The sequence below is a fragment of the Petromyzon marinus genome, chromosome 78, assembly GCF_048934315.1.
Source record: "Petromyzon marinus isolate PM22_M1 ecotype Great Lakes invasive population chromosome 78, UKy_Petmar_22M1.pri1.0, whole genome shotgun sequence".
Taxonomy (NCBI): Eukaryota; Metazoa; Chordata; class Hyperoartia; order Petromyzontiformes; family Petromyzontidae; genus Petromyzon; species Petromyzon marinus.
Genome location: NC_133744.1, coordinates 759220 through 786645, shown reverse-complemented (window position 1 = coordinate 786645; position 27426 = coordinate 759220). Strand labels below are relative to the sequence as shown.

The following is a 27426-nucleotide window of genomic DNA, read 5'->3' as shown; positions in this document are numbered from 1 at the left end:
CCAAATTATCCTTCCCCATTGATGTCCTTATTAGTTCACCATATTTGTTCACTGTGCGTCTATTTTGAAGTCCAAACAATACATAAGACGAATGCTTCATCAAGGTACATCCTGAAATCGGTTATTTCAAGTCGCTTATTGCCAAAGAAAAAACCTACACTATTGAAAAAACACGTTTAAAATGTTAAGTAAAGATGTAACAGACTCATTCCAACTTTAGCTCAACAGGAACACTTAACCACTACAATATTGTCAACAATTGAACACTCACAACCAGTGCTTATCACACCACTTCAGCAAGTAATCCGAAAACATTAAACGTGTTTTTCAATAGTGTAGGTTTTTTTCTTTGGCAATAAGCGACTTGAAATAACTGATTTCAGGATGTACCTTGATGAAACATTCGTCTAATGTATTGTTTGGACTTCAAAATAGACGCACAGTGAACAAATATGGTGAACTAATAAGGACATCAATGGGGAAGGATAATTTGGTTTGGTATTCCTGGAATTGACATGGTTTGCATTATTGTTTTATATATATTTATATGTTATATATTTTATTATTTTGTTGTTTCCCTTCAACGTAACTTTACCGAAAAAACTAAGACTATGAATTACTGCAGTCACGAAAGCTTTAAATCAAAATGTAGCTATACTCTTTGGTGCTTAAGGTAACGTCACGTAGGTAGACAAAATAATAGGTAATAATAGATCCATAATGTGATCTATTATTTTTCTACCTATGTGACTTTAACGAAATAACCAAAGAGCGGATTCCTGCAGTCACGAAAGCTTCAAGTCAAGATTGTACTGTAACTGTTTGAACATAGGACATAATCAACTTTCGATACGAGTTGTAGTACTGTGAATATTCTTGCAGATAAATAAAACATTACGTTCAACAATTGCTTGTCCGTTATTAATTTTACAACGTTAATAGCGAAAACGTGTGGAGCCGAGTTTCAGGTGGAGCATCTCCGTCACACAAGTCTGACCTAAACAGGCTTCATCTTGGCTGTCTCCCCATCAACATGTGTTCCTGGAGGGGAAAGGTCCCCATTATAAATCGATTCGCAAAGTTAGGAACAATAATCATGAAGTATACAGGGGATCACCTGTACTGTATGACATGTAAACTGTAACTCTAAGCGATAACACAAAAACATAAAATTACTATCTATGAACTAGTTTAATCATTCATAAAACCAAAAACAGTTGTACGGTATTTTAATCGCATTAGAAGTATTATTATTACACCGTGGTCATATTAGAATCTCACTCTGCTCATATTTATGTATAACAGTCAACGTATACATGTAATATGTATGTATACCATTTGGACTTGCGAACCGGGGGTCGGATATGCGAGCTGGGGTGTGCAGGATATGGATCGTATGAATATTATTAGAATAACACTATGGTAGTATTATAATTACACTGAGCTAGAGTGTATGTTTTATGTAGATGCACATTGGGAGTTGTGAATGCAACCTGGGAGGTGCGCGGTTTAGAATGGCATCAAAGTGACTATAATAACAACGTGGTTCTACTAGAATCACGATGTCTACTGCTGCTGATGTTCGGGTGGCGGCAGCCGATTCGGGCTCTGCTCTTCCTTTGCTCGCCTGGATGGTGCCGCGTGACGCAGCGTCTCTGAAGTTGATGTTGCTGCTGTTGTTGTTGTTACTGCTGCTGAAGTTGCATCAGTTACAGTGGTGTTCTGTGATGGGATAACAACCTTTGATCAAATACTCTGATCAAACGCACCCCATCGAAGCGCTCGATCGATGCATTTGATCAACTCTGACATCGTAAACTCTAACATTGTGAACTCTAACACTATAACCTATGAACTGCAACATATACATTGTAACGCTGTAAAAAAATACTTTAAACTTGTTAAAGTTTTAGACAACATAAATGGAGTGTGTGACTGAGTGTGTGGGTGTGTGAGTGACTTAGTGGGTGAGTGAATGGGGAGTAGTCACGAGGATTGGAGGCTGCTGAGATTCCACGTGAACGAACAGAGACAGAGATAGAGGCAGAGGTGGCACCGGTAGCCTCAAGCAAGCTGGAGGGGCAAGTGCTGGTTTGTAGCAGGCAGTGTCTAGACACACAGACAATCACTCAGATACTCACCAGACACATACTTACTCACCCACACACTCACCCACTCCCTCACCCAAACACAAATTCACTCACGCACCCACTCACTCACTCAAGCACCCACTGACCCACTCACTCACTCACCCACTAACCCACTCACCCACCCACCCATCAACTCACTCACCCACCCACCCACTCTCACCCACCCACACACTCATTCACCCACACACTCACTCACCCACCCACCCACTTACCCACCCACTCACCCACCCACACACTCATGCACCCACCAACTCACACACCCACCCACTCACTCACCCACGCACCCACTCACCCAATCACCCAGCAACTCACCCATTCACCCACCCATCCATTCACTCACCCAATCACTCACTCATCCACCCACACACGCACCCACTCACCCAGCCACCCACCCAAATCACCCATCCACTCACCCACCCGCTCAAACACCCACCCACACACTCACCCACTCGCCAACCCACCCACCTACTCACCCACCCAGTCACCCACCCACTCACCCACGCATCCACACATTCACCCACTCGCCCACCCACCCACACAGTCACCCACCCACTCATCCACTCACCCACGCATCCACACATCCACCCACTCACCCACTCACCCATCCACTCATCTACCATCTCACCCACTAACCCATCCACTCACTCACCCACTAACCCACTCACTCACCCAACCACCTAAATACACCCACCCACACACTCACCCACCCACTCACCCACTCAACTACCCACTCACACATCCACTCACTCACCCACTACCCCACTGACTCACCCAACCACCCACTGACCCACCCACACACTCACCCACCCACCCACTCACCCACCCACTCACCCACTCACCTACCCACTCACTCACCCACTAACCCACTGACTCACCCAACCACCCACTGACCCACCCACACAATCACCCACCTACACACTCACCCACCCACGCACCCAAACACACATCCACTCGACAACTCACTCACCCACCCATAACATACATTCAAGCACAGTAAAATGCTAAGAGACCATATTGTTATTCTCGGAATTTTAATGCGATTCTAACCCTGCACCCACCCAGAGTTCGCAAATCTGTCCCCCGATTCGATAGAACGTTCACTTTACATACATACGAGCGGAATGCGATTAAAATAATTCTAATGACATTATCATACCGTACCACCGTTTATGATGGAATACGTGAAAAAGTGTATAGCTTATAGTCGTTTAATGTTTAGTGTTATTGTTTATAGTGTTATCAGTTCACGTGGTATAGAGTACAGGTGATCCCCGGTATACTTCGGGATTCGTGACCGGAACGTTGCGAAACGATTTATAACGAGGAACTTTCTCCGTGCCCACCCAGACAGCTCATCCCCACGTCCTGTACAGGCCAAGTCTGCTGTGTCCGACGTGATGGGGCGCTCCACAACGGAGACCGTACGCCAAAGGAGATGTGTTGATCCGCCCACAGTTTCCCAGCCCCTGAGGCCCGGGGTGCCTCGAGGATCTGCCACGTGCGAGGGACCGGTGCCTGGAGCCCGGTCCAAATTCTTTACAAGAAGCCAGGGACCTGCCTAACGCTTCAAGGCTGTGGACAACGTGGAAGCATGTTAGGATTATTGTTGTTGTTTTAATGTTTTCGTGTTGTTGTTGTTGTTGTTGTCGGGTGAGTAGGGTCACACCGCTTACCCCTTTACAGATGAGCGTTAAGATTGTGATTGTCGGGCGTCGGGAAAATGTTGCTGCAGCTGCTGCCCTGACGCACGTGGCTTCTAAAAATTGTTGTTTGCCGAGACGGCAATTTTTATTTAAGAGGTTGGGTGGTTGGGGTGATGTTCAGACAGTGCGTCAACGAAGGGACAAGTGGTGACAACAGGATAGAGAGAGTTCAAGAAGGGAAGGCGAGACCAAGGGTTGAGGGAGGTTGACGCTGAGAGTAAGAGAGGTGGAGGAACGAGGTTCGGGGCTGTGTTAGTGGGGATTCGGGTCGTGGCTGGTTGCTGTCTCCTCGTCGTCGTTGCTATATCGTGACGCCGGGGTCCGAAGCCGTGTTAAAGCCTAAACAAAAGAACCTTCTATTGTCTGAGTCCGGAGTCGTTACAATTGCAACGATTAATAATATCACGGGGTTATATTGGGTTTACGCGTTTATTTAAACATATATATGCGGATATTGTAGAGTGCTATTCGATGTCACGGAGATGAAACATTCATCCAGCATTCAAAATCCCGATTATAATATGACCATAGTGCGATTCTAATAGTTTTAATGGGATTCTAATCATTGCATATCCCAAGTCGCGTTAGCGACTCCCGATTCACATTTACAAATATCATTCATTAGTGCACAGTGTTACTCTAATAATGTTTAAGCGATTCTAACTCTTCACACCTCCCCTCACCCCAGTTCGCATATCCGACCTCCGGTTCGCTTGCACGTACGCTACACATGCATATGAGCAGAGTGCGATTTTAATACTTCTAATGAGATTATAATACCGATCCTCCGGTTATGTTGGTATATATATTAAAAAAAAGTTTAGTTCATAGTCGTTTAATGTTTAGTGTTATTGTTTATAGTGTTATCAGTTTACGTGTTATATAGTACAGGTGATCCCCTGTATACTTCGGGATTCTTGACCTGAAAGGTGAGAAACGATTCATAACGAGGACCTTTCCCCACCAGATCGCAATCCGCTAATGAGAAGAATCCGGGGCGGCGGGAACACGTGCTTCCATGGGCGGTCTGGGACAGGGCCTGGTTGTAGAAGTCACAGAGGTGAGACGGCCTCAGTGAGTACGAATGTGGTTGGGGCGTCGGCGTTGGTTCGGCCACCGGTCCAGCCTCAAAACTGATGTCCGTCCCCACCCAGACAGCTCATCCCCATGGATTGTACAGCCCAAGTCTGGTGTGTCCGACGTGATGGGGCGCTCGGCAACGGAAACCGAACGCCAAAGGAAATGTGTTGAGTCGCCCACAGTTTACGAGCCCCAGAGGCTCGGCGTGCCTCAAGGATCCGCCACGTGAGAGGGAGCGGTGCCTGGAGCCCGCTCAAATTCTTCACAAGAAGCCAGGGACCTGCCTAACCCTTCAAGGCTGTGGTGCGAACCCTTGACGCCCGGAAGGGCACAAGATTCCATCATGGGCGAGGCACCGGCTGCGAGAAGCCGGTCAAAATGTGCAAGGTTGCGATTGTAGGATCCACACCCAACACACGGACAATAGAAGGGTCCCCTTGGACAACGTGGAAGCGTATTAGGATTTTTGTGTGGTTGTTGTAGTTTTGTTGGTTTATTGTTGTTGTTGTTGTCGGGTGAGTAGGGTCACACGGCTTACCCCTTACAGATGACCGTTAAGATTGTGATTGTGGCGGCGTGGGAAAAATTTTGCTGCAGCTGCTGCCCTGACGCACGTGGCTTCTAAAAATTGTTGTTAGCCGAGTCGGCTCATTTTGTTTTAAGATGGTTGTTGTGAAGACAGTGCCTCATCGAAGTGACAAGCGGTGACAACAGGATAGAGAGAGTTCAAGAAGAGAAGGCTGGACCAAGGGTGGAGGGGAGGTTGACGCCGAGAGAGAGTTGAAGGAACGAGGTTCAGGGCTGTGTTAGTGGGGATTCGGGTCACGGCTGGTTGCCGTTAAGGCGTCGTCGTTGCTATATCGTGACGCCGGGGTCCTAAGCCGCGTTAAAGGCTAAATAAAAGAACCCTCTACAGTCTGAGTCCGGAGTCATTACAATTGCAACTGTTAATAATCTCACGGACTTGGGTTTGTGCGTTTATTTAAACATTTATATATACACGGATATTGTATAGTGCTATTCGATTTCATTGAGATGGAACATTCATCTAGCTGATGATGATTGCTTGTGTTGCAGTCGAAACGTCGTGAGATTTTTATTGTTTTATATTTTTATTATTTTATTGTTTCCCTTCAACGTTACTTTACCGAAAGAACCAAGAATATAAATCACTGCAGTCACGAAAGCTTTAAATAAAAATTCATCCAGCTGTCAAAGTCCTGATTCTAATATGACCAAAGTGCAATTCTAAGTTTCAATGGGATTCTAATCATTGCAAATCCAAAGTCGCATTAGCGACTCTCGATTCGCATTTACAAACATCAAACATTCGAGCAAAGTGTTATTCTAATAATTTTAATGCAATTCTAACTCTGTACCCTCTCACCCCAGTTCGCATATCCGACCTCCGGTTCGCTTCCACGTACACTACACATGCATATGAGCACAGCGCGATTTTACGTCCTATTTTCAAACAGTTACAGTTGAATGTAAACCATGTCAATTTCAGGAACACCAAAGCGTCAGCGTTTCATTCCCTATTGATTTCCTGATTAGTTCACCACATTTGTTCACTGTGCGTCTGTGGTGAAGTCCAAGCTAAAAATCCAACAAACGCGTCATCAAAGTACATCCTGACATCGGTTATCTACAGTCGCTTATTACCAACCAATAAAAACTATGTAAAATAAAAAAAATGTTTAAAATGTTGAGTAAAGATGTAATTAGACTCAATTCAACTTTAGCTCAACAGGAACATTTAACTACGACAATAGTCAGGAATTCAACCCTCTCACAACCACTGCTCGTCACACCACTTCAACAAACCACCACCTGCAAGTAACGAAACTCTCAAACACATTGTAAACTACAGTGTCAAAATCACGGATATAATAAATTGTAACGTATTACTTGGTCTCAAATAAACACACAAACGTACTCAATCCGAATTAATAGGTATAACAACATGCACCTTTATTTCTCAGTCACCCCTAGCTCTCGGTTTGACTCTCGAGCCACTCCATTACATCCAGCCATCTCTCGGGATCCAACTGCATGGGATCGAAGGTGGAATCTCCTTCAGGCCTCATTGCAGCACCTTGAATTTCACCTTTAGATTTCAGTTTCCTATCATCGTGGACCTTCTGATGCCTGTTCAGTTTTGATGACTGTCCAAATGCCTTCCCACACACAGAGCACAGGAATGGCTTCTCGCCCGTGTGTGTATTCTTGTGACTCTTAAGATGTGATGACCTTGAAAATGCCTTCCCACACACAGAACACAGGAATGGCTTCTCACCCGTGTGTGTTTTCTGATGAATTTGAAGAGTTGATGACCTTGCAAATGCCTTCCCACACACAGAACAAAGGAACAGCTTCTCGCCCGTGTGTATTCTCTGGTGTCTCTTAAGACTTGATGGCCGTGAAAATGCCTTCTCACACACAGGGCAATTGAATGGCTCCTTGCCCACAACAGCCGCAACACAATCACTCTAACATCAATAACCAAAATCCAATGTTGTACATGGTCTCCGCTTAATCTGGTTTGTATCCATCATCACTCCGGAGACAAACAGAGAGGCGTGGTTCGGCCAGCCACCACCTCATTTGGCGAATCTGCTTTAATAGCTGCTCTCAAACAACACTGTCACAAATAGTGGTTTACGGGCTAGGGTGTTAAGCGGACAATCCCTCGTTTTGATCAAGGCATAGGGGATAATAGACACCTCTGTTATCCCATAAACAGAATACACAGCAGCGGGAAGGCTGCCTTGGTGAGGAGATGTAGTTTGGGTAAGGCGCTGTGACTGGAGTTAGGCGATGTGACTGGGTGATCACACGGATTCCGAATCATAGCAGAGACGATACGATCCACTGCGCTCCATTTCCCAACATGGACAACGACATTCTCAGTAAATCATGTGTAGTGTACAGTAAGGGAAAATGTATTTGATCCCTGCTGATTTTGTACGTTTGCCCAATGACAAAGAAATGATCAGTCTATAATTGTAATGGTAGGTTTATTTGAATAGTGAGAGACAGAATAAAGATTTCTGGCTCCCAGGTGTCTTTTATACAAGTAAGGAGCTGAGATTAGGAGCACACTCTTAAAGTTAGTGCTCCTAATCTTAGCTTGTTACCTGTATAAAAGACACCTGTCCACAGAAGCAAGCAATTAATCAGATTCTAAAGTCTCCACGATGGCCAAGACCAAAGAGCTCTCCAAGGATGTCAGGGACAAGATTGTAGACCTACACAAGTCTGGAATGGGCTACAAGACCATTGCCAAGCACCTTGGTGAGAAGGTGACAACAGTTGGTGCGATTATTCGCAAATGGAAAAAACACAAAAGAACAGTCAATCTCCCTCGGCCTGGGGCTCCATGCAAGATCTCACCTCGTAGAGTTCGCTATTAACGTTGTCAAATAAATAACGGACAAGCAGTTGTGGAAAATAATGTTTTATTTATCTGCAAGAATATTCGCACTACTACAGCTCGTATCGAAAGTTGATTAAGTCTTATGTTCAAACAGTTACAGTACAATCTTGATTTGAAGCTTTCGTGACTGCAGGAATCCGCTCTTTGGTTCTTTCGTTAAAGTCACGTAGGTAGAAAAATAATAGATCACATTATGGATATATTATTATCTATTATTTTGTCTACCTACGTGACGTTACCTAAAGAACCAAAGAGTATAGCTACAGTATAATGAAAACCATGTCACTTCCAGGAATACCAAACCAAATTATCCTTCCCCATTGATGTCCTTATTAGTTCACCATATTTGCTCACTGTGCGTCTATTTTGAAGTCCAAACGATACGTGAGACGAATGCTTCATCAAGGTACATCCTGAAATCGGTTATTTCAATTCGCTTATTGACAAAGAAAAAACCTATACTATTGAAAAACACGTTTAAAATGTTGAGTAAAGATGTAACAGACTCATTCCAACTTTAGCTCAACAGGAACACTTAACCACTACAATATTGTCACCAATTGAACACTAACAACCAGTGCTTATCACACCACTTCAGCAAGTAATCCGAAAACATTAAACCACCACGTCACGAAACTCACTAAAACTGTAAGGGGCAACATTACAAGCAAAATTACTCAATCCGGCTTAATAGGTTAAACCACATGCAACATTATTTCTCAGTCACCGCTAGCTCTCGTTTTGACTCTCGAGCCACTCCATTACATCCAGCCATCTCTCGGGATCCAACTGCATGGGATCGAAGGTGGAATCTCCTTCAGGACTCATTGCAGCACCTTGAATTTCACATTTTGATTTCAGCTTCCAATCATCGTGGACCTTCTTATGTCTGTTCCGTATTGATGACTGAGCAAATGCCTTCCCACACACAGGGCACAGGAATGGCTTCTCGCCCGTGTGTGTTCTCTGGTGAATCTGAAGAGTTGAAGAGAGTGAAAATGCCTTCCCACACACAGGGCACAGAAATGGCTTTTCACCCGTGTGTGTTTTCTGATGAGCTTGAAGAGTTGATGACCTTGCAAATGCCTTCCCACAAACAGAACACGGGAATGGCTTCTCGCCTGTGTGTGTTCTTTGGTGAGTTTGAAGAGTTGATAACTGTGCAAATGCCTTCCCACAAACAGAACACGGGAACGGCTTCTCGCCTGTGTGTGTTCTCTGGTGTCTCTGAAGATCTGATGGCCGTGAAAATGCCTTCACACACACAGTGCAATTGAATGGCTCCTTGCTCCCGTGTGCTAGGGGCTTCGCAGAGCGTATCTGCTCCATGTGACTGCTTCTTCTGAGCGGAGTAACAGTAGCGGGTGTTATCGATAAATAAAAGTACCCTATCGTCCGCGAGTTTGTTAAGCGTTACGTTTTGGGATTTATTTAACTGCCAAAACAAGAATGTCACTCGCGTTTAACCGAGACGCGAAAATAGAAACTTACTTGGAGATTCACGGTGAATCGATGTCTGTAACCCGTCTGAAGATGTCCCCACGAACTCGCATATTCACTCACCATACGAAGCAAAGTCGCCTAACTGTCGACACAGCAATTGTGTTCACCAGGCTGCGTTGTCTCGCGGTAGAAGGGCGATCAGCAGAGCGACGAGTCGAGCGTCCAGCCTCATCAAGTTCCCTCTCGAAATGGCATTGAGCTCTGCTTCTGAGCCGCCTTATAACTCCCGCCCAAGGACCCAATCCTTTGTCTTTCAGGATATTTGCATTCGATTGTTAATTTTGGAAGGTTCAATCCGTATGTCTATTAACATACCGAATGGTAATGTGCCCATTGTGTTCCATGCCTTAATATGTAAGTGCGTCTTATTGTGTAATTGCGCGCTTATTTTGAATAAATGGGATTAGCGCTGTAAAAACACGTTCCCCATGCCCTCCATTGTCCTCGAATTAAAGTGAATGCGGTCCCGTGGCGTTGCCCACAACCGCCGAGCTTCGGGGCTTGAGCACGTTCAGACGCGTAGTGACCACACTTGCAACACAATCACTCTAACATCAGTGACCAAAACCTGATCTGGTACATGGCCTCCGCTTGGTCTGGTTTGTATCCGTCATCACTCCGGAGACAAACAGCGAGGCATGGTTCGGCCAGCCACCACCTCAATTGCCGCAGCGACTTTAATAGCTGATCTCAAACAACACTGTCACCATTAGTTGTTTACGGACTAGGGTGTTAAGCGGGCAATCATTCGTTTTGGTCAAGGCGTAGGGGATAATAGACACCTCTGTTATCCCATAAACACAACACACAGCAGCGGGAAGGCTGCATGTTGGGGAGATGTAGTTTGTGTAAGGCGCTGTGACTGGAGTTAGGCGATGTGACTGGGTGATCACACGGATTCCAAAACATAGCGGAGACGATACGATCCACTGTGCTCCATCTCCCTACATGGACAACGACTCTCAGTAAAAGTAAAAAAATAAAACATCGTTAAATTCGTTTTTAAATCATGTGTATTTTACATATGTTACAATGTGGGATTGTTATAATATTTGTATGTATATATACTCTATATAGATATTCTATTCCATTGATACGACACAATCATCCAACAGTGGACAGTGTGATTCTAATACGACTAGTGGGATGCGAATAATTGTAATTAGATTCTTATCCTGCATATCCTTCCCCCGGTTCGCATCTTCACTTTCCATACGTACGACCACAGTGTGATTCTAATACGAGCACAGTGCGATTCTAATGATTCTAATACCATTATTATCCCATACCTCCATTTACGTGGTTATACACTATAACAGTTAATCGTATTTTACAGCGTTACAATGGATAGGTTTTAGTTAATAGGTTATAATATTATATTTCACCTTGTTAGAGTTTAACAGTTGAGAGTTTACAATGTCACAGATGATCAAATGCGACGCAGCTACTTCTGATTCTGCTGCTTCCGCTGCCCGGCTGTTTGTGGTCGGGCCCTGCTCTCTCGGGACCCCACACATCGTTGGGAATGATTGCGATGATGATGTCTGAGCTGATAATTAAGCGACTGTAGATTACTTTGTTTAACCATAACTTGATGTAGGTTAGTGTCATCGGTGGCTCAGCGAATACTCCTCATGAATGAACTCCTTTGACGGACAAAGAACAAGGCACGTGCCATGTCCACACGAATTCTTATCAACAATATTCTGCTAAAATAAGATTTTAAAAAAATACGTTAACACCGGATTAAAGGTGCACTTCTTAACCCCTGCCTCGCATTTACGACTAAACTATTTGCATTTGCGCATAACATACATTCAAGCACAGAAAAATGCTAATACGACCATTTGTTATCGTAAAATTTTAATGCGATTCTAACCCTGCACCCCCCGCAGTTCGCATATCCGACCCTCGGTTCGATTGAACGTTCACTTTACATACATATGAGCAGAGGGCGATTTAATAATACTGCTAATGAGATTATAATACCGTCCCTCCGTTAATGGTGGCATAAATTATAAAACCAGTTGATAGTTTATAGTCGTTTAATGTTTAGTGTTATTGTTTATAGTGTTATCAGTTTACGTGTTATAGAGTACAGGTGATCCCCGGTATTCTTCGGGATTCTTGACCTGAACGTTGAGAAACGATTTATAACGAGGACCTTTCCCCACCAGATCGCAATCCGCTAATGAGAAGAATCCGGGGCGGCGGGAACACGTGCTTCCATGGGCGGTCTGGGACAGGGCCTGGTTGTAGAATCATAGAGGTGAGACGGCCTCAGTGAGTACGAATGTGGTTGGGGCGTCGGCGTTGGTTCGGCCACCGGTCCAGCCTCTAAACTGATGTCCGTCCCCACCCAGACAGCTCATCCACATGTCCTGAACTATCCAGGCGAGGGGAAAGGAGAGCAGAGCCATAATCGGCGGCCGCCACCCGAACATCAGCAGCAGTAGATCACGTGATTCAAATAGGACCACGTTGTTTTTATATTAATTTTGATGCTATTCTAAACTTCCTAGGTTGCAGGAATAGGTTTAACCGTTTTAACTGGCATAAAAACTGACACCTTTATTCAAGGCATCATGTTTGCAATAACCACAACACAAGCAGTCAAAATGCAAACAAAAAAGACAAACTCTGATAATAATATTGGCACTGTCCTTGAATTTGATTGGTCCACACCCGAGACAGTTTTTCTCAGAGCCTCGTCTCCATTGGTGTTAGAGTTGTCTTATTTGTTTACATTTTGACTGCTTGTGTTGTGGTTATTGCAAACATGATGCCTTGAATAAAGGTGTCAGTTTTTGTGCCAGTTTAAAGGGTAAAACCTATTCCTATATCTTGTTACTGGCAAAGGAGGTCTCATAATGTAAATTCCGAGGTTGCATTCACGACTCCCAATGCGCATTTACATATAACAAACATTCTAGCTCAGTGTAATTATAATACGACCATAGTGTTAATCTAATAATTATCATCTGATCATAATCCTGCACCCCCAGTTCGAGTAAAAATATGATTGGCAAGTCCAAATGACATAAATACATGTGTGTGCATGGCTCCATGTGAGTGTGGGTGTCTCTATGTGTGTCAGTCGATGTTTGTGTGTGTAAGTCGATGTGTGTGTATCTAAAGTCCAAGTCTGTGTGTGAGTCTATATGTGTCTGTGTAAGTCGATGTGTGTGCGTGGGTCCATGTGTGTGTGTCTCTTAGTCGATATGTGTGTGTTGGTTCATATTTGTGCTTAGGTCGATGTATGTGTGAGAGCCTAGCTATGTGTGTCTGTGACTCCATATGTGTGTCTGTGTAAGTCAATGTCTTTGTGTGTGTGGGTAAATGTTTGTTTGTGTTGGTCGATGTGTGTGTCTGTCTTTTTCCCCCGGGCAACGCCGGGAAATTACCGCTAGAAAATTATAAAAGCAGTGTATAGTCATTTAATGTTTAGTGTTATCGTTAATAGTGTTACAGTTGACATGGTATACAGTACAGGTGATCTCCAGTTTACTTCGGGATTAGGGACCAGAATGCTGCGAGACGATTTATAACGGGGACCATTCCCCTCTAGGAACATGGTGATGGGGAGACAGCCAAGGTACTGCTCGTTAAGGGCAGACTTGTGTGATGGAGACGCTCTACCTGTAACTCGGATCCACACGTTTTTGCCATTTAAAAAAAGTTGTAAAATAATTGACGGACAAACAGTTGTTAAAAATACGTTTTTATTCATGTACAAGAATATTTACGTAAAAACTCGTGCCGAATATTTATTACGTCCTATGCTCAAACAGTTACAATACAATGCAAACCAGGTCACTTCCAGGAATATCAAATCATTAAAGTATCATTCCCCCTTGATTTCATTATTGGTTAACCACATTTGTTCACTGTGCGTCTGACTTGAAGTCCAAGCCGTACATCAGACGAACGCGCCATCAATGTACATCCTGAATCGGTTATCTAAGGTTGCTTATTACAAACCAAAAAAGCTATATAAAATAAAATACGCGTTTAAAATTTCGAGCGAAGATTTATTTACAGACTCATTTCAACTTTAGCTCAACGGGAACCCTTAACCATGCTGAAGTGGCATGATGATCACAACCACTGATCATCATGCCACTTCAGCAATTTACCACGATCACGTCACAAAACTCTCAAACACATTGTAAAACTAAAGTGTCAAAATCACTGATGTAATCAATTGTAAGGTATTACTTTGTCTAAAAGAAACACGTAAAATTACTCAATCCGGCTTAATAGGTAAACCACATGCAACATTATTGTTCAGTCATCCCTAGCTCTTGGTTTGACTCTCGAGCCACTCCATTACATCCAGCCATCTCTCGGGATCCAACTGCATAGGATCGAAGGTAGATTTATCTTCAGGAATCATTGCAGCACCTTGAATTTCACCTTTTGATTTCAGTTTCCTATCATCGTGGACCTTCTGATGTCTGTTCCGCTTTGATGGTCGTACAAATGCCTTTCCACACACAGAGCACAGGAATGGCTTCTCTCCCGTGTGTGTTTTCTGATGATCTTGAAGAGTTGAGTTGCGTGCAAATACCTTCCCACATATAGAACACAGGAATGGCTTCTCACCCGTGTGTGTTTTCTGATGGTTTTGAAGAATTTTCGACTGTGCAAATGCCTTCCCACACACAGAGCACAGGAATGGCTTCTCGCCAGTGTGTGTTTTCTGGTGACTTTGAAGATGTGATAACTGTGCAAATGTCTTCCCACACACAGGGCACAGGAATGGCTTCTCGCCCGTGTGTGTTCTCTCGTGAATCTTAAGATGTGATGTCCGTGAAAATGCCTTCCTACACACCAAGCAATTGAATAACTTTTTGTCCGTGTGTGCGTGACGCTGTGGAGAGTATCTCTGCTCCATGTGACTGTTTCTTCAGATTCGGAGGAGAAGAAGCGATGTTATTGAGAGTCAAAAGTACACTCTCGGCTGCGAGGATGTTACTCGTTGCGTTTTGGATTTTGTTAACTGCCAAAACAAAAACGACACTCGCGTCTAACCGCGACACAATCACATCCAGTCAGTTTGACAACGAACGTATTTATGAGTTTATTAGCGAAAATAGACACTTACTTGGAGATTCACGTTGAATCGATGTCTGTAACCCGTCTGAAGATGTCCCCACGAAGTCGCATATTCACTCACCATACGAAGCAAAGTCGCCTAACTGCCGACACAGCAATTGTGCTCGCCAGGGTGCGTTGTCTCGCGTTAGAAGGCGATTAGCAGAGCGACGAGTCGAGCGTCCAGCCTCATCAAGTTCCCACTGGAAATGGCATTGAGCTCTGCTTCTGAGCCGCCTTATAACCCCCCCCCCCCCCCCCCCAGTAGGATCCAATCCTTTGTCTTTCAGGATATTCATTTTGGAAGGTACAATCCGTATGTATATTAACATACCGAAGGGTAATTTGCCCATTGTGCTTCATATCTGAATATGTAGATGCATCTCAATGTGTAAATGCGCACTTATTTTGAAACAAGTCCTTGCAGGGTGGGCTGGTAGGAACATTGGAATTTTGCGCAATTTTATGACATTGTTACGTAAAATTGTGCAAATTGAGAGCAAATTGAGAGCGTCTTCCCACCTTTTTGTCCTCAAAATCGTTGAGGGTTCTTTGGACAAATTAACCTCTGTAGAGAAATGGAATGGTGAAATCCTTATTGACTGAAATCTGCTCATTTTGGTGCAATGTATCATAAAATCGTTAAGGGCTGGGCCGAAAAATGACTACAATTGCATTAAAAAAATGAGGATTTGTTTCCCGGTATACGGTAGTATGGGGCTTTAGACTCCGGATTATTAGCGTTTCTGCTCGAAATCGAAACATGACCGCCTTATGGCCTTATACCTGTAAATTTGTGTTGAATGTCATGACAAAACTGAGAGACAAGGCTTCGAGAGTCTTCGATAGTTCATTATTCCACTATGAAATACTCTCTTGGATCACTAAACTACGACCGAAGTGGTGGTTGCATGTTGGATGGCGTTGGCGCAGTTGTGGCGCCAGCTGGGATTGGCTTTGGGTCGATGGCCTCTGCGATTTTGTCTCCGATTTTGTAAAAGGGTTCCAGCAACAAATGCGACCTCTGTTTCAGCAAGCAGCTTTTCAACGGTGGCATCCACAAATCCGTCGGCGTCTTCGAAGTCGTTGTTGCTCATGGTGTTCATGTCTTGTACCGAGAAAAACTCAAAGTGCCGAATCCACAAGTTGTGAGCACATTGTTGTGAAAGGAACTAAGTATACAGAAGAAAAATCCATTTGTAAAATATACAACACGGGATATTTCCTCTGCCTTTTGCAATAAAATGCACAAAGTGGTCGTCCATTTTATCCAATTTTATTCACTAAATGTTCAAGGCGCCGTCCATTTTATTCAATGTTATTAGCTGAAAATGTACCAAAGCTGTCTATTTACTCGAAGGATATTTGGCTCAGTTCCATGTAGATTTATTTGTCACCAGGAAAAGAAACAAAAGTTGAGTCAATAAGAATAGAATAGCCAAATCGTGAGCTAGTTCTGGTAGTATGTACTTCGTATGCCTTTTGGAATGAAATGAACAAAGGAGTCGTCCATTTTATCCTGTTTTATTCACTAAAATGCACCGAATTGAATTGCGCTTACTTTTGACATCAATTGAATTGCGTTTGCTATAGACGTAATTTTTTTAATTGAAATACATTTTAATTGAAATACATTTTAAGATACAATGGCATGAAGAGGCTCAAATTTGCCCTTGAAATTAATACCCCTTAACATTTGGGTTTGATATTATTTTGTTTGATAATATAATATCTGCATTTGTGCACACAATGCAAAATAATGAACCCGTCACATTTAATAGATGACAGCTCGGGTCTCTTCAAGCTCTCACGGACTATTGTAGGGATATTTTTCGCCCTGTCAGCGCGGATGACGGGTGTTCCCGCAAGCTGGTGGCAGGACGAATGTGTGAAGGGCTTGCACGGTGGAATTGGGGACTGAGAAAGGCGTCAGCGGATGGTCCGCGGTGTGGGACGTTGGAGATATCGTAAGGGAGGAAGCTGTTACACCGTCTGCACAGGGCGCTAATGGCAGGTGAGCACGGAGGAAGCTGTTACACCGTCTGCACAGGGCGCTAATGGCAGGTGAGCACGGAGGAAGCTGTTACACCGTCTGCACAGGGCGCTAATGGCAGGTGAGCACGGAGGAAGCTGTTACACCGTCTGCACAGGGCGCTAATGGCAGGTGAGCACGGAGGAAGCTGTTACACCGTCTGCACAGGGCGCTAATGGCAGGTGAGCACGGAGGAAGCTGTTACACCGTCTGCACAGGGCGCTAATGGCAGGTGAGCACGGAGGAAGCTGTTACACCGTCTGCACAGGGCGCTAATGGCAGGTGAGCAAAGCGTAATGTATACTTGGGCGAACGGGAATCGATGAACGTGCCGCCACCTTTCTCCACGACCGCCTCGAGTCAGAATCTATTTCAAGGACAGTGGTTTGAGGAATGAGCTGGCACAGGGCACCAGCTTGAAATCGACGTCAAACTCGAAGCGGTTATGGAGAAAGGAGGCGGCACATGCACGCGTCGCTCCGTCAGCACTTGGGCTCGGAATATAAATGGCCTATATTTATATAAAACTTATTAAATTGTACACGATCCACGTCACAACATTAGTATTTGATCAAACACAAGGAATACGAAATAAAAAAAGACAACGTCCCGTGGAATGGAATTCCAATGGCATGCTGGGAATGAATAGTAACGTGATTCAAGTGCATGAGCGGATCTCAGGCTTGCCTTCTCGAGTACCGGATGAATGGAACATTCATCCGGTACTCAAAATCCTGATTATAATATGACCATAGTGCGATTCTAATAGTTTTAATGGGATTCTAATCATTGCATATCCCAAGTCGCATTAGCGACTCCCGATTCGCATTTACAAATATCAAACATTCGTGCACAGTGTTACTCTAATAATGTTTAAGCGATTCTAACTCTTCACACCTCCCCTCACCCCAGTTCGCAAATCCGACCTCCGGTTCGCTTGCACGTACGCTACACATGCATATGAGCAGAGCGCGATTTTAATACTTCTAATGAGATTACAATACCGAACCTCCGGTTCAAACGTCCCCCCCCCTTCTGCCCACCTCCACCCAGATTCCCCCGAATCCGGCGAGGATCCTGAGAGGCTCGCATCTTGCCGGGGACTAGCTTCTTTCAGGACTGTGTCCAGCTTCCGTTTTCTTCCACCCGATTCCTCCCATGCGTCATCCGCTTCTTCCTCCACCCGCTGCCCCTCCTCGCCCTCCTCCTCCTCCTCGCCCATCACCTCCGCCCAGTCCCCCACTGGGGTTTCCGAGTCCTCTTCTTCATCTCCCCTCCTCCCACCACCCTCCCCCTCCAGTGGTGGTGGTGCTCCCTCCCCCAGAGATCCCCCCACTCCCCCTCCCCAGGGGGTCGTGGTTCCTCCACCTCCCCTTCCCCTCCATGCATCCGGCCCCGCTTCCCGTCCGGCCACCTCCTCCGCCTCCTCCTCTACCTGTCCACTCCGACATGCCCGCACCCTGTTAGCATAGCACTCTGGGCAGGTCCTCTACAGATGCCCTCTGCTGCCGCACAGGTTACAAAGGGCCGGCTCCCTACACTCCTCCACCGACATCATCATCGCAATCATTTCCAACGATGTGTGGGGTCCCGAGAGAGCAGGGCCCGACCACAAACAGCCGGGTAGCGGAAGCAGCAGAATCAGAAGTAGCTGCGTCGCATTTGATCAACTGTGGCATTGTAAACTCTCAACTGTTAAACTCTAACATAGTGAAATATAATATTATAACCTATTAACTAAAACCTATCCATTGTAACGCTGTAAAATACGATTAACTGTTATAGTGTATAACCACGTAAATGGAGGCATGGCATTATAATGGTATTAGAATCACTGTTGGATGATTGTGTCGTATCAATGGAATCGAATATGTATATACAGTATATATACACATACAAAGAGAATAACAATCACACATTGTAGCAGACATACAATACATGATTTCAAAAGGTATTAAAAAATACGTTTTCATTTTTTTACTTTTACTGAGAGTCGTTGTCCATGTAGGGAGATGGAGCGCAGTGGATCGTATCGTCTCCGCTATGTTTCGGAATCCGTGTGATCACCCAGTCACATCGCCTAACTCCAGTCACAGCGCCTTACACAAACTACATCTCCCCAACAAGGCAGCCTTCCCGCTGCTGTGTATTGTGTTTATGGGATAACAGAGGTGTCTATTATCCCATACACCTTGCCAAAACGACTGATTGCCCGCTTAACACCCTAGCCCGTAAACCACTAATGGTGACAGTGTTGTTTGAGAGCAGCTATTAAAGTCGCTGCGGCAAATGAGGTGGTGGCTGGCGAACCGTGCCTCGCTGTTTGTCTCCGGAGTGATGACGGATACAAACCAGACCAAGCGGAGGCCATGTACCAGATCGGGTTTTGGTTACTGATGTTAGAGTGATTGTGTTGCAAGTGTGGTCACTACGCGTCTGAACGTGCTCAAGCCCCGAAGCTCGGCGGTTGTGGGCAACGCCACGGGACTGCATTCACTTTAATTCGAGGACAATGGAGGGCATGGGGAACGTGTTTTTACAGCGCTAATCCCATTTATTCAAAATAAGCGCGCAATTACACAATGAGATGCACTTACATATTCAGGCATGAAACACAATGGGCACATTACCATTCGGTATGTTAATAGACAGACGGATTGAACCTTCCAAAATTAACAATCGAACGCAAATATCCTGAAAGACAAAGGATTGGATCCTAGGAGGGGAGTTATAAGGCGACTCAGAACAGAGCTCAAGGCCATTTCGAGAGGGAACTTGATGAGGCTGGACGCTCGACTCGTCGCTCTGCTGATCGCCCTTCTAACGCGAGACAACGCAGCCTGGTGAACACAATTGCTGTGTCGACAGTTAGGCGACTTTGCTTCGTATGGTGAGTGAATATGTGAGTTCGTGGGGACATCTTCAGACGGGTTACAGACATCGATTCACCGTGAATCTCCAAGTAAGTGTCTATTTTCGCGTACTCGATTAAACGCGAGTGACGTTCTTGTTTGGGCAGTTTACAAAATCTTTAAACGCAACGCTTAACATCCTCGCGGCCGATGGGGAACTTTAATTATCGATAACACCCGCTACTGTTACTCCGTTCAGAAGAAGCAGTCACATGGAGCAGATTCGCTCTGCGAAGCCCCTAGCACACGGGAGCAAGGAGCCATTTAATTGCACTGTGTGTGTGAAGGCGTTTTCACGGCAATCAGATCTTCAGAGACACCAGAGAACACACACAGGCGAGAAGCCGTTCCCGTGTTCTGTTTGTGGGAAGGCATTTGCACAGTTATCAACTCTTCAAACTCACCAAAGAACACACACAGGCGAGAAGCCATTCCCGTGTTATGTTTGTGGGAAGGCATTTGCAAGGTCATCAACTCTTCAAGCTCATCAGAAAACACACACGGGTGAAAAGCCATTTCTGTGCCCTGTGTGTGGGAAGGCATTTTCACTCTCGTCAACTCTTCAGATTCACCAGAGAACACACACGGGTGAGAAGCCATTCCTGTGCTCTGTGTGTGGGAAGGCATTTGCTCAGTCATCAATACGGAACAGGCATCAGAAGGTCCACGATGATAGGAAGCTGAAATCAAAAGGTGAAATTCCAGGTGCTGCAATGAGTCCTGAAGGAGATTCCACCTTCGATCCCATGCAGTTGGATCCCGAGAGATGGCTGGATGTAATGGAGTGGCTCGAGAGTCAAACCGAGAGCTAGGGGTGACTGAGAAATAATGTTGCATGTGGTTTAACCTATTAAGCCGGATTGAGTAATTTTGCTTGTAATGTTGTCCCTTACAGTTTTTGTGAGTTTCGTGACGTGGTGGTTTAATGTTTTCGGATTACTTGCTGAAGTGGTGTGATAAGCACTGGTTGTGAGTGTTCCTGTTGAGCTAAAGTTTAAATGAGTCTAATTACATCTTTACTCAACATTTTAAAGCTTTTTTTATTTTACATATTTTTTTTGGTTGGCAATAAGCGACTGTAGCTAACCGATGTCAGGCTGTACTTTGATTAGGCGTTTGTTGGATTTTTAGTTTGGACTTCACCACAGACGCACAGTAAACAAATGTGGTGAACTAATCAGGAAATCAATAGGGAATGAAACGCTGACGCTTTGGTGTTCCTGAAATTGACATGGTTTACATTCAACTGTAACTGTTTGAGAATAGGACGTAACACACATTTGATACGAGTTTTAAGTGAATATTTTTACAGATGAATAAAAACATATTTTTAACAACTTTTTGTCCGTTATTTATTTTACAATGTTTAAAGCAAAAACGTGTAAAAATTTCAGGTGGAGGATCTCCGGCACACAAATCTGCCCTTAACCGGCAGCATATTGGCTGTCTACCCATTAAGATATGTTCCTTGAGGGAATGGTCCCCGTTGTTAATCGTTTCTCAACGCACCAGTCGCTAATTCCAAAGTATGCCTTGGATAAACTGTACTCTGTAACATGTAAACTGTAACAGTCCAAACGATAACACATTAACGACTATAACCTTGTTTAATAATGTATTACAACACAAATGGGAGGTACGGTATTAAAATATCATTAGAAGTATTTGAATCTCACTGTGGTCGTATTAAAATCGCGCTCTGCTCATATGCATGTGTAGTGTACGTGGAAGCGAACCGGAGGTCGGATATGCGAACTGGGGTGAGAGGGGGAGAGGGTACAGAGTTAGAATTGCATTAAAATTATTAGAATAACACTTTGCTCGAATGTTTGATATTTGTAAATACGAATCGGGAGTCGCTAATGCGACTAGGGATATGCAATGATTATAATCCCATTGAAACTATTAGAATCGCACTATGGTCATATTAGAATCAGGACTTTGACAGCTGGATGAATTTTGATTTTAAAGCTTTCGTGACTGCAGGGATTCATATTCTTGTTTCTTTCGGTAAAGTCACGTAGAAGGGAAACAATAAAATAATAAAAATATAAACAATAAAATTCTCACGACGTTTCGACTGCAACACAAGCAATCATCATCAGCTAGATGAAGGTTCCATCTGAATGACATCGAATAGCACTATACAATATCCGTGTATATAAATGTTTAAATAAACGCACCAACCCAAGTCCGTGAGATTATTAACAGTTGCAATTGTAATGACTCCGGACTCAGACTGTAGAGGGTTCTTTTATTTAGCCTTTAACGCGGCTTAGGACCCCGGCGTCACGATACAGCAACGACGACGCCTTAACGGCAACCAGCCGTGACCCGAATCCCCACTAACACAGCCCTGAACCTCGTTCCTTCAACTCTCTCTCGGCGTCAACCTCCCCTCCACCCCTGGTCCAGCCTTCTCTTCTTGAACTCTCTCTATCCTGTTGTCACCGCTTGTCCCTTCGATGAGGCACTGTCTTCACAACAACCATCTTAAAACAAAATGAGCCGTCTCGGCTAACAACAATTTTTAGAAGCCACGTGCGTCAGGGCAGCAGCTGCAGCAACATTTTTCCCACGCCGCTACAATCACAATCTTAACGGTCATCTGTAAGGGGTAAGCCGTGTGACCCTACTCACCCGACAACAACAACAACATGAAACCAACACAACAACAACCACACACAAATCCTAATACGCTTCCACGTTGTCCAAGGGGACCCTTCTATTGTCCGTGTGTTGGGTGTGGATCCTACCAGCGCAACCTTGCGCATTTTGACCGGCTTCTCGCAGCCGGTTCCTCGCCCATGATGGAATCTTGTGCCTTTCCGGGCGTCAAGGGTTCGCACCACAGCCTTGAAGGGTTAGGCGGGTCCCTGGCTTCTTGTGAAGAATTTGAGCGGGCTCCAGGCACCGCTCCCTCGCACGTGGCGGATCCTTGAGGCACGCCGAGCCTCTGGGGCTCGTAAACTGTGGGCGGTACAACACATTTCCTTTGGCGTACGGTTTCCATTGCCGAGCGCCCCATCACGTCGGACACACCAGACTTGGGCTGTACAATCCATGTGGATGAGCTGTCTGGGTGGGGACGGACATCAGTTTTGAGGCTGGACCGGTGGACGAACCAACGCCGACGCCCCAACTACATTCGTACTCACTGAGGCCGTCTCACCTCTATGACTTCTACCGGACAATCCGGACCCTGCCATGGGCGCAACTAATTCTAATAATTCGAATGCAATTCGAATATCACACTTCAATGTACGGTGTGTTCTAATCTAGAACACGAGTTTACAATGTTATTTTATAGCGTTATAATGTATAGCTCATAGAGTTCACAACATTAGATTTTACTATTACACTTGTTTACAGTGTAATTGTTACGGCGTTACAATGTATATAGCACACAGTTTAAAGGTTATATTGTTAGAGTTCATAATGTTTGAGTTTACAGTGTGAGAGTTGACAATGTGAGAGTTTGTGGCCGTGTCCTGTTCTCGCGGGACCCCACACGGATTTGGAAATAATTGCGATGACCATGAATGAGCTGAGCTTTGAGCGACTAATGTTTACTTTGTTTCAACATAATTGTGTGTAGGTGAGTGCCATCGGGGCTTATTGAATACTACTCATGAATGAACTCACTCCTTAATGAAAGAAATTGTAATCATTTTGGTAGAACAAGTCGCCTGCCTTTTCAAGACGAATAGTTATCTTCAATAGCGTTCTTAAATATATTGCTAAAATACACAGCAGAGGGAAGGCTGCCTTGTTGGGGAGATGTAGTTTGGGTTCGGCGCTGTGACTGGAGTTAGGCGCTGTGACCGGGTGATATCACGGATTCTGAAACAATGGAGTTCAACACTCGCTGCTTGGCCCCGTCGACAGCAGCGGAGACGATCCGATCCACTGCGCTCCATCTCCCCACATGGTCCACGAAATTATCAGTTTTTAAATGAACACATGTTTTTGACATATTTTTCAATTCACGTGTAATGTATATACATGTGCTATAATGTGTGATTGTTTACCTCTTTATACGCTTTTTACTGAACAAATATACATTCTATTAAATTTATATGACATTCATCCATCAGTGGACAGTTTGATTCTCATATGACTACAGTAATGCGATTCTAATCCTGCATATCCTGTAAATGTGGACCTTCCGATGCCTGTTCAGTTTTGATGACTGTACAAATTACTTTCCACACACAGTGCACAGGAGATTTTCTGAACGTGAAAATGCATTTCAACACACAGCACACAATGCACAGGAATGACTTTTCGCCCTTGTGTGTTTTCTAAAGTGTTTGAGTGTGAAATGGGCAGACTCGTGTGACGGAGATACTCCACCTGAAACTCGGTTCCACACGTTTTTGATCAAAACAAATAAGGGAAGATCAATTGTTGAAAGTAATGTGTTTTTTATTCATCTGTAATAATAGAAACGTTAAAACTCTTATCAAATGTTTATTACGTCTTATGTTCACACAATTACAGAACAATGCAAACCATGTCACTCCCATTGATGTCCTAATTAGTTAACCCCGTTTGTTCACTGTGCATCTGTGTTGAAGTGTAACATAAACACCCAAATAACGCGTCGTCAATGTGCATCCTGAAATAGTTTATCTAAAGTCTCTTATTAACAAACAAAAACAAACTATACGAAAGGGAAAAAAACACGTTTAAAATGTTGAGTAAAGATGTAACAACAGACTCATTCCAAATGTAGCTCAACAGGAACACTTAACCACGACAATATTGTCAGCAATTGAACCCTCTCACTGCCAGTGGTCATCACACCACTTCAGCAATTAATCCGATGACATGACAAACCACCACTGTACACGTCACGAAACTCTCACAAAAAAAACCTGTAAAGTGAATGGTCATAATTACACAAGAAATTATTAAATCCGGCTTAATAGGTATAACAACATGCAACATTATTTTTCAGTCGTCCCGAGCTCTCGGTTGAACTCTCGAGCCACTCCATCACATCCAGCCATCTCTCGGGATCCAACTGCATGGGATCGAAGGTGGAATCTCCTTCAGGACTCATTGCAGCACCTTGAATTTCACCTTTTGATTTCAGCTTCCAATCATCGTGGACCTTATGATGCCTGTTCAGAGTTGATGACTGAGCAAATGCCTTTCCACACATAGTACACAGGAATGGCTTCTCACCCTTGTGTGTTCTCTGGTGAATCTGACGAGTTGACGAGAGTGAAAATGCCTTCCCACACACTGGGCACAGGAATGGCTTCTCGCCCGTGTGTGTTTTCTGATGAGCTTGAAGAGTTGATGACCTTGCAAATGCCTTCCCACAAACAGAACACGGGAATGGCTTCTCGCCTGTGTGTGTTCTTTGGCGAGTTTGAAGAGTTGATGACCTTGCAAATGCCTTCCCACACACAGAGCACAGGAACGGCTTCTCGCCTGTGTGTGTTCTCTGGTGTCTCTGAAGATCTGATTGCCGTGAAAATGCCTTCATACACACAGTGCAATTGAATGGCTCCTTGCTCCCGTGTGCTTGGGGCATCGGAGAGCGTATCTGCTCCATGTGACTGCTTCTTCTGAGCGGAGTAACAGTAGCTTGTGTTATCGATAAATAAAAGTACCCTATCGTCCGCGAGGATGTTAAGCGTTGCGTTTTGGGATTTCTTTAACTGCCAAAACAAGAACGTCACTCGCGTTTAACCGAGACGCGAAAATAGACACTTACTTGGAGATTCACGGTGAATCGATGTCTGTAACCCGTCTGAAGATGTCCCCACGAACTCGCATATTCACTCACCATGCGAAGCAAAGTCGCCTAACTGTCGACACAGCAATTGTGTTCACCAGGCTGCGTTGTCTCGCGTTAGAAGGGCGATCAGCAGAGCGACGAGTCGAGCGTCCAGCCTCATCAAGTTCCCTCTCGAAATGGCCTTGAGCTCTGTTCTGAGCCGCCTTATAACTCCCCTCCTAGGATCCAATCCTTTGTCTTTCAGGATATTTGCATTCGATTGTTAATTTTGGAAGGTACAATCCGTCTGTCTATTAACATACCGAATGGTAATGTGCCCATTGTGTTTCATGCCTGAATATGTAAGTGCATCTCATTGTGTAATTGCGCGCTTATTTTGAATAAATTGGATTAGCGCTGTAAAAACACGTTCCCCATGCCCTCCATTGTCCTCGAATTAAAGTGAATGCAGTCCCGTGGCGTTGCCCACAACCGCCGAGCTTCGGGGCTTGAGCACGTTCAGACGCGTAGTGACCACACTTGCAACACAATCACTCTAACATCAGTAACCAAAACCCGATCTAGTACATGGCCTCCGCTTGGTCTGGTTTGTATCCGTCATCACTCCGGAGACAAACAGCGAGGCACGGTTCGGCCAGCCACCACCTCATTTGGCGCATCTACTTTAATAGCTGCTCTCAAACAACACTGTCACCAATAGTGGTTTACGGACTAGGGTGTTAAGGGGGCAATCAGTCGTTTTGGTATCAAGGCCGCATTTATGACTCCCTATGGGCATTTACATAAAACTTACATTCGAGCACAGTGTAATTCTAATACTACCATAGTGTTATTCTAATAATTTTCAATCGATCCTAATCCTGCACCCCCCAGTTCGCATATCCGATCACCGATTCGCATGTCCAAAGGACGTACATATTACATGCATACGAACACAGTTCGCTCGCACGTACACTATACATACAGATGCTCCACCTGAAACTCGGCTCCACACGTTTTCGCTATTAACGTTGTAAAATAAATGACGGATAAGCAGTTGTTGAAAATAACGTTTTATTCATCTGCAAGAATATTTACAGTACTACAACTCGTATCGAAAGTTGATTATGTCCTATGTTAAAACAGTTACAGTACAATCTTGATTTGAAGCTTTCGTGACTGCAGGAATCCGCTCTTTGGTTCTTTCGTTAAAGTCACATAGGTAGAAAAATAATAGATCACATTATGGATCTATTATTATCTATTATTTTGTCTAACTACGTGACGTTACCTAAATAACCAAAGAGTACAGCTACAGTATAATGCAAACCATGTCAATTCCAGGAATACCAAACCAAATTATCCTTCCCCATTGATGTCCTTATTAGTTCACCATATTTGTTCACTGTGCGTCTATTTTGAAGTCCAAACGATACATAAGACGAATGCTTCATCAAGGTACATCCTGAAATCGGTTATTTCAAGTCGCTCATTGACAAAGAAAAAACCTACACTATTGAAAAAACACGTTTAAAATGTTGAGTAAAGATGTAACAGACTCATTCCAACTTTAGCTCAACAGGAACACTTAACCACTACAATATTGTCAACAATTGAACACTCACAACCAGTGCTTATCACACCACTTCAGCAAGTAATCCGAAAACATTAAACCACCACGTCACGAAACTCACAAAAACTGTAAGGCGCAACATTACAAGCAAAATTACTCAATCCGGCTTAATAGGTTAAACCACATGCAACATTATTTCTCAG

General features: G+C 44.3%; 1 protein-coding gene across 1 annotated transcript in view; it reads right to left on the bottom strand.

Moving 5' to 3' along the window:
• Positions 1-6400: 6400 nt before the first annotated feature.
• Positions 6401-27426, bottom strand: part of LOC142907389 (uncharacterized) — a 35247-nt gene continuing 14221 nt past the window's right edge. The window contains exons 7-13 of the mRNA XM_076056869.1: positions 27345-27349; positions 24868-25362; positions 18048-18229; positions 14190-14782; positions 9119-9775; positions 9014-9018; positions 6401-7425 (exon numbers count right to left, since the gene is read on the bottom strand). Of these exons, the coding sequence (XP_075912984.1) occupies positions 6925-7425; positions 9014-9018; positions 9119-9775; positions 14190-14782; positions 18048-18229; positions 24868-25362; positions 27345-27349 (2438 nt within the window). The 3' untranslated portion in view covers positions 6401-6924. The remainder of the gene's footprint in view (positions 7426-9013; positions 9019-9118; positions 9776-14189; positions 14783-18047; positions 18230-24867; positions 25363-27344; positions 27350-27426) is intronic.